The sequence below is a fragment of the Cornus florida genome, unplaced genomic scaffold (genome assembly GCF_030987335.1).
Source record: "Cornus florida cultivar Cherokee Brave unplaced genomic scaffold, ASM3098733v1 CherokeeBrave_3.0.0_Hap2_Chr03, whole genome shotgun sequence".
Lineage (NCBI taxonomy): Eukaryota > Viridiplantae > Streptophyta > Magnoliopsida > Cornales > Cornaceae > Cornus > Cornus florida.
The window spans coordinates 18362660-18371461 of NW_026775573.1; the positions used below are offsets into that span (position 1 = coordinate 18362660).

Here is an 8802-nt window from a genome sequence, read left to right on the forward strand (position 1 = left end):
TCAACACAAAGGAAGTTTCCGTGTGAGAGATATTTTACATAGGAAGAGTTATACAAAGAAAAGAACTCCATTTAAGGAGAATATTGTACATGGAAAAGGATTGGAGGACAAGCAATGCGAGTCCTACCATGATTCCACTATACTATTTGTGTATAAATAGAGGCCCAGACCTCCAATAAAAGGATCAAGCAATTCTATGCTTTTCTATACACTATTCTTATTTATTCTTATTGTTTTTGAGTGAGTTATTTGATTTTTCTCAATCATTATTGGTTGAGCGGAATTTTGCACCTACAAATGTCTAAGGATACCATATACTATAGTATTATTACTTAAATATTGTGCTAAATTATAATGTATGTATATATAAATATTGTAAAACAATAATCTATCTATATCTATATATATATATATATATAACTTCTTATCATATATAGTTATATATAAGAAATAAAATAAAATTATACAAAAATAGAAGAACTTGATTCTAAGTCGAGGCTATAATTTGATTCTATGTCCTTAAGACATATTCGCTCCGCTATGGTGCTAACGGACTCAGTGGCGTCTATCTCCCAGGATATAATGACTTTTCTTCCTTTGGTAGTAGCACTGTAAACCAAAGAAATAGGCGACCTGACTCGGTGTAGTACTCTCTCTTTAGTAGACTCGAACTTAGACTCGAAGTCATACACTATTTCTATATGAATGGAAGAAAAGAAAAGATAAAATAATTCAGAATAGTAAAAGAGATATTCTGAATTGGAATGATTTGCAAATGATCCAAATGAGGGTATTTATAGGCAGTAAGGTGCCTTTTCGGGTAGGTGCAACCATGAGTCACGATGGTTCAAAACTAGGTGCAACCCTTTGGAAAAAATTAAAAAGTGGTTTTAATTTAAATTCAAAAACTAATTTTAATTTAAATTCAAATACCAACCACCCATTTGTGAAACCAATTTAAATAAGCCTAACCCAATTCAAAATTCTGTTTAGTAAAAAGAATAACCGGACTTTACAAGCCCAAGCCCAAGCCCAAGCCCAGACCGAACATGACTGGACCAGGTCGGGCAGGGCACACGCGTGGTAGATGGTTTGGACCCAAGCTTGTCTAGGTCCTCTCCCTTTTAAAAACTTGGGTGTTGTTGGGCCCAAACCCAAATCCCAAACTTCGCTTATTTAAGCTTCAATTGGTTTCAACATTTTTTCCATGTGGGATAAGTACTTCTCACATTTTGTATACATATTTAGGCTTATCAAACACCTCACTTTGGAGCTAATCATCCCTATGACTATTTGGTGGGTGAGGTGACCCAACTCCGATCTGAAGTTCAAGAAATCCATCAGGGGCAGAGAACAATTCTAGAGGGGCAGAGGACGATTCATGAGAAACAGAGGATGATCAATAAATAAATACAATCAAACCAATGTGCTAAGTTAGGGCTACATCACAACCCTAGCAAAGTTTTTAGCCAAGCATGACTGGAGTGGAATTCTTCATGGTTGATGAAGACATCTTCACCGCCATGGATTGATCTCTTCTTTCTTCTGATTGCTTCTCCTCTGCTCTCAGCCTCAAGTTCCTCTGTATGATGATTCAATGCTGTAGAGGACTCCCTTTAAATAATAAAAAATAAGCCCTAAAGTTCCCTTTTTTCATATAGAAGACATACATAGAAATTCTGCCAAATAAGGACTTCAAAATTCGTACAAACTTCTAGCCCAATTTTGACAAGGTAAACAACTGTTTTATGAAATCCTCGTGCAAAAAAAAAAATTGTAGTTCTTCAAATTTCCTTTCAAGCCAAGTGGGAATTTAGCTGTTTTGACATTCGAGGAAAGAGAGATACAAACAGATTACCAAAACGGGTTCAAGTTACCAACTTTGGCAAAAGTTTCCTTTTTGCAAAGGATTTTTCCTTTTCTTCCTCTTTCCATTATCATCAACTTGTGGGTTCTTTTGGACTATTTTTTAAGTACAATTAGACTTGAATCTTCAACATTGCTTGGTCCCACGGAATCACTGGTCTTGACTTATTTTACAATTAAAGTCCTGAAATAAATAAAAATAATAAAATAATGTAAAATCACAAATAAACTATTATTAATAGAGTAAAACATGCAAGTAAAAGGGCTAAAATGTATAACATTCAGCGCCTAACACACCCCCAAACTTACATATTGCTAGTCTCATAGCAATAAAACTAAAGAAAATATAAATACCGCCTTCGTGGGAATCACGATTGCATTTAGCGTATGCAACAAGCCTTTTAAACCCCTAAGTTACCCCTAATGGACAAGTGAAATCTCGTGAGAGTTTCCAGAGATGATACCCACAAACATACAATACAATTCAATCATTTGGCAATCAACTTATTCTTATATCATCACAATAATCAAAGGGAAGACTACACAAAAGTACTTTAAAAATTATCAACTGACAATACTCTTTTGTCCCTATTTTCATACTTCATCCTAATGTTTCCCACACACTTATATAACAAGAACAATAGCAAAATCAATTCCCAATGTTATAAACTAGCAAATCACCTATGTAGTAATGTCTTTTCAATTGAACCCAACTTCTATAACTTCAATTCATCAGATCTTTTCTCAAGTTATTTTCTATAGCAAAATATTATTTATTTCTTTTCTTCTTTTTTTCACTTATCATTACCCCCACTTCTTCATGCGAACACTCTATGCTTCTGAGACATAAGCTGCGATTACTTTATGAAAGGGTTCCAAATTTTTTTTTTTTTTTTTAATATCTATGCTATAGTAATAACCTTTAAAGTTCACCAATATACATCCATAGTCATCAGAATTCAACCAAAAATACAAATACCCATAGATAAAATTCTAGTGTGCATGTGAAATCCACCAGGGACCGACAATTACTAAAATTCCTATCATACTAGATAATGGAACCCACATAAAATAAAGCACGAAAATTAGGGATTCAAGACAATCTCAAAAAAGAATTTTAAAAAATACAATGAAAGACGTGTATAATTATGACAAGAAATTTGATAACATATTCAACATAATAAATCATAGCAATTATGATGTGTACATTTAACCATACCTCCCATTTAGGACATCTATAGAAGAAACGTCCCATTTTTTTTTTTTTTTTTTCCTTGAGTTCCTACCCTGTAAAGATTCATGGACCTTTACCACATGCACACAATGATCCCTGTACTTGATACATGACTGCATATTTATCAAATAGAGTTAACATGCAACAAGAACCACAAATACAACAAATATACTACAAAATTACATACAATCATCCCGCAATGCAATAAGTGAAACTAAAAGCAATTCAAGTCAGTTAGAAGTACTAATAAAGTTGCAGTCATCCAATGTCATATAAGTCAGGTTCAAATGGATATTCTCAACGGCATTACACAGTCCTCCATATTACATCAGCAACACTATCATGGATGTGATCCATTGCTCGTACATGACCTGGCATTGCGTTTACCTCTACATGGGGCTCACTTTGTGAAGAAGAAGATTTTAGGTAATCCCCTAACTCATTACCATCAAAGATAATATCACTTTGATCCTATGCTTTTATAAAATTGTGTATTGTACAACATGCTATGACAATAAGTTTTTAAGCATTAAAATTAAATGGAGGCATCTACTTTAAAATAGGGAATCACATCTTTAACAAACCAAAACAACGCTCTATGACATTCCTCAACGATGAGTGTCTATGATTATATACTTCTTCACGACCACGTGGTCCTCTCGAATTCCTATGGTAATCTTGTAAGTGATACCGTTGACCCCGATACAGAGACAAGTAACCTGGCAGATTTGTATAACCGGAGTTCACCAAATAGAACTTCCCAGCATATATTTTTAGCTTTTTAGACAACTAGATAATATATTTTATACTTATATATAACTCGTAAGGCTTTCCAATTATTTTTACCTAAAAGAGACCTTGGAAATTGAAGCTCCACGTGTAAGCAATTCATCGATAATAAAATACATGGTTATAATGCATAAATATTGTTTAGAAACATACCTGCCATCTTTAGCAGTTTGAGATGAGCTATATCAGAAACACTCTTCAACCCTCTATCTTTCTTGTGAAACTGACGATGGATACAGACTTTCTTTCACGTATTATATATATAGAGGGCTGGGACTGTTTCTTAAACGTTACCAAAAGAGTCATGTTGGTTCCATCAACCAACACACCCCTCTGTAAATAAACTGTAGTTATATGATAACAATCACATCTCTTAAATATGAATATTATAAAATCATTTAAATAAAAGTTAAGATTAATAATAATAAGACCATTTTTCTTACATTCTCCCACTTGGTCTTATAATCATAATTAATCTTTTATATATTTATATATATATATATATATATATATATATATATTTGAAAAATATTTTTTAAAATAATGTTGGTGTGCACACTTTAAATAAATTATAGTGACCTGAATTTTTTTTTATTTTATTTAATTTTATTATTATTATTATTTATTATTTAGATGACTCTGTTACTAGTCGGGATTGATTTTTGTCTTAAGGATTTAGTCCTTAAGTTTTTGAAGTTTTTATTTCCATTACAAGTATTCTCGAATAGAATTCTTTTCCTAGTTGAGTTCATTTGTTATAGTCGGGTAAGTGGACTCGGGGTGGTACATGTGTTCGGGAATTGCAGGGACCTAAATGAAGGATCATTGCGGACCTAATTGTTATGGTTATGATGGAATGCTGTCTTAGTGTATTTAAGTAGAATTTGCTTTGAGGAAGGAAGTAATTACTTAGAAACATTTGGGTTAAGTAATGAGATTTTGGCAAAGTTTTGTCATTCTTCTTCTTCTTCCACCATTAATGAGTTCCAAGATCTACTTTCTCTCTCCTCCATTTGAGACCCTTAAGGTGGGAATTAGAAGATATTCCAAGAGAGAAAGCTTATCCTCTCTTCTTCCTCTTCAATTATATGGAAGAAAATAAGAGTTTGGAGTACTTTGGAATTTCGGGTGATTTTCGATCTTAGGATTTTGAGGAAGCCATAGGAGGACAACTTCGGTTCTATGAAATTTTTTTTGGATTTGGTGAACTTTTGTCCGGTGGGACTTGGGGGGATTTTTACTCTTCTTGAGGTATGATTATATTAACTTCTTGATCTATGTTATTCAAGTGTTTTATTTGATTATTTGCTGTCAAGTATACTTTTTTTTTTTTTTTAGAATAGAAAGAATTATATTTTGCCTAAATTCATTTAAATTCAAAAATTATCTTATTAAGACAAATTGATTTTATGAAAATATAGTCAATTATCTTCCATTGAGACTTGGTTTCACACAATTTGGTTGAAGAATGAATTTATTATGAATTTGTGAAGTTGGAGTCATCTTGCTGGAAATTCAGTTTTGGGGGCAGAATTTCTTCGACCTTTCTCATCAAAACTGTTTTAAATGGTGAGGTATTTTGTTAAACTAAATTGATAGTTTCAAACTATAGTCTTTAAACTTTCAATTGACTTTAGATTCACTCAATTTGGTTGAGAATTGAATTTTCCATGAATTTTCAAAGTTGAAAGGTACGTGCTGAAAATCTGTTTTCTGGGCAGAATTTTCTTCGAATTTTTGTGTCAAAACTGTTTCAATCAGGCAAGGATTTTGTTAAACTAAATTGATATTATCAAAATATAGTGTTTAAGCTTTCAATGGGCTTTGGAATCATTCAATTTGTTAAAGAAATGAAATTTTTATGAATTTTTGAAGTTAAAGGTAACAAGCTGAAAAATCTAATTTTGCAGACGAAAAATTTGGGGCGATTTCATTTCGGTGGTAATTGGAATTTTCATTCCAATTGAGGTAGGGGTTTCTAAGCTATAATTTATTTGCTCCTTGTGAATTTTCTTTATAGAAATTGTTGAATTGTTCACTAAATTATGAATATCATTATGGTTATTTGAAATCTATGTGTAAATGAAGCATGATGAGGTGGTTTTATGTGTTGTATGTGATAAGTTGTATGTTTAAATGAATTGTGATGAAATATAAATGTTTAGTTGAATTATCTACATGCTCCATTTATTTATAATGTTATATTTGATGAGAATGAGAATGAAAATATGACTTGATGTGAGAATTTATTTTAAACTTGCTAGCATGATGTTAATGAAATTCGTATAATTATATATTGACATTGGTTGACATGTGACATTTCATGTATTTATCATTGGGCATGAAAAAAAATAAAATAAAATAAAATAAAATAAAAATAAAAATAAAAAAATTATAAAGCAATGGAAAATGGTTTTGGGAAAGGATTTTGAAATGAAAGGTTTGCGAAAAACCCGGTCGCCTAAGAGTTGCCTAAGGTCTGTGGCGTTAGTGCGACCTAGAGGGGACTAGGGAGATTGCCTTAGCATGGTTGAGTTACCTGGGCCCCAAATGACGCCATGGAGTTGCCATGGGTAAGGGACTGTTAACCAATCCTCTTCTCGTGCCGCCATGGAATTGTCATGGGACGGGTTTCATTAACGGTTTGGAAATGATGAAGGAAATATTTTAGAAATGGGGAGCGACATTGCATGACATTGCATCTTATTGCGTAGCATGGTTCATTACAACTTTGATCCGTGGTTGTTGATTTCGTTGCTAAGTTCTTCCCGGCATGGCATGATCCCGTTTCCCTTGTTCCTATTCATTATTTGGATTCACGGGGTTACAAGAGGTGTGTCTTAGGCACCACCGACAGAACAATTTGCTCACCCCTTTATTATTAATATTTTTCAGGATACAGAAAGGAAGTGGCGGACGACGCTCCACCATAGGTGTAGGTAGGATTTTAAAAGCTTATTTTGTTACCTCTTGTACCTAAGTCTCGTTTTGTGTAATTTTTTTTAAGACATGTACATTTTATATATTGTGGCCTGTAAAGGAAACCAAGAACCTTGTTTGTATTTGATGTAAGTTTCAAATGTCTTACTAATAGCCAATGATGCATGTAGTAGCTATGTTTATATATATTTAGAGGTGAATGGGATGATGATGAACTCTTTTGAGGATGGTGTTGATGTTTTAGATTTTTTATTAAGGTTTATTATTTGCATTGTGTGTTGGAGTAGGTTAGTTTAGTTTTGAAGGCCTAAGTGAGGCCATTGCATTTCATATACATTACAATAGGTTGTAGTAGGACTTTTTTTTTCTGTAGAGGTCATACCGGTCGACCGAATTTTAGTAATGTCAATTAGTATCTTTTTGGGTCGTTATATAAATTATCTATATTTAGAGAATCATTGTATCAAAAAACTTTCATGAAGTCCTAACAAGTATAGCAATATTGGATCAAGGACGTCATTATAATATTTAATAATATATGATATCAATGGTCACAAACATTAATACACTCAACTTCAAGTTTATACATAAATACCGCATGTGCTAAACAATAAAGTATTATGCCATGCTTCGCTCCTATCTTGTCTCATAAATGACACTTATAATTTTCTATACACACGTGCACCAATATGAAAAAGTAAATAAATGAGTATAATATAATATAAGTAACTGTGATCACAAATACAAATGTGTCTACAACTGAGTCAAAAAACAATCTTCCACTAACGAAGTAAATCAAAGCTATCAATAATACCCATATGAGCAACATGTTCACTGTATAGCTTAGGCGACAGTCCTTTAGTAATGGGATCAGCAATCATTTGTTGTGTACTAATGTGCTCAATAGACACAAGCTGGTTCTGAATCCTCTCTTTTACAACAAAGTATTTAATATCTATATATCTAGATTTTCCTGAACTCTTGTTGTTCCTTGAATACATAACTACAGCGGAATTGTCATAGAAAATCATCAATGGTTTAGAAATAGAATCTACCACCATAAGTCTTGAGATGAAGTTCCGTAACCATAATGCATGACATGCAATAAACTCTGCCTCCATGGTGGATGAAACAGTTAGTGTTTGTTTAATACTTTTCCATGAAATTTCTCCTCCAGCCATCATGAAGATAAATCCTAAAGTGGATTTCATGCTATCCTGACAACCAGCAAAGTCAGAGTTTGTATAACCCACCACTTCAAGCTTGTCGATCCTTCTATATATGAGCAAATTGTTCTTTGTCTTTTGCAGGTACCTCATTACTTTCTTTGCCGCTCTCCAATGATCCATGCCAGGATCACTTTGGTATCTGCCTAGCATACCAACAACAAATGCTATGTCTGGCCGTGTGCAAACCTGAGCATACATTAAACTCCCAACTGCAGATGCATAGGGAATGTTTTTCATTTGTTCCCGCTCTAGGTCATTTCTCGGACACTGGAATTTACTAAATTTATCACCTTTTACTATAGGGGCAATTCCACTTTTACAATGTTGCATATCAAATCTTTTAAGAACCTTTTTCTATATAGGCTCTTTGTAACAATCCAAGAACCCCACGAGATCTATCTCGATGAATCTTAATGCCAATGACAAATGACGCTTCACCAAGATCTTTCATTTCAAAACTTTGAGATAAAAAATGTTTAGTCTCGTGTAATAGGCCAATGTCACTACTAGCAAGTAAGATATCATCAACATACAGCACTAGAAAAATGAACTTACTCCCACTGACTTTCATATAAATACACTCATCAATAATATTTTATTTAAACCCATATGAAGTAATTATCTCATCAAATTTTATGTACCATTGTCTTGATGCTTGTTTTAACCCTTAAATAGATTTCATTAACTTGCACACCATATGTTCTTTGCCCTCAATTTCATAACCCTCGGGTTGTTCCATATAAA

The 8802-nt window shown here is 33.1% G+C and overlaps 1 protein-coding gene across 1 annotated transcript; it reads right to left on the reverse strand.

Moving 5' to 3' along the window:
* Nucleotides 1-7611: 7611 nt before the first annotated feature.
* On the reverse strand, nucleotides 7612-8295 carry LOC132301216 (secreted RxLR effector protein 161-like). Its single transcript, XM_059798490.1, has one exon. The coding sequence runs from the start codon at nucleotides 8293-8295 to the stop codon at nucleotides 7612-7614; it is 684 nt and encodes a 227-aa protein (XP_059654473.1).
* Between the last annotated feature and the right edge of the window lie 507 nt (nucleotides 8296-8802).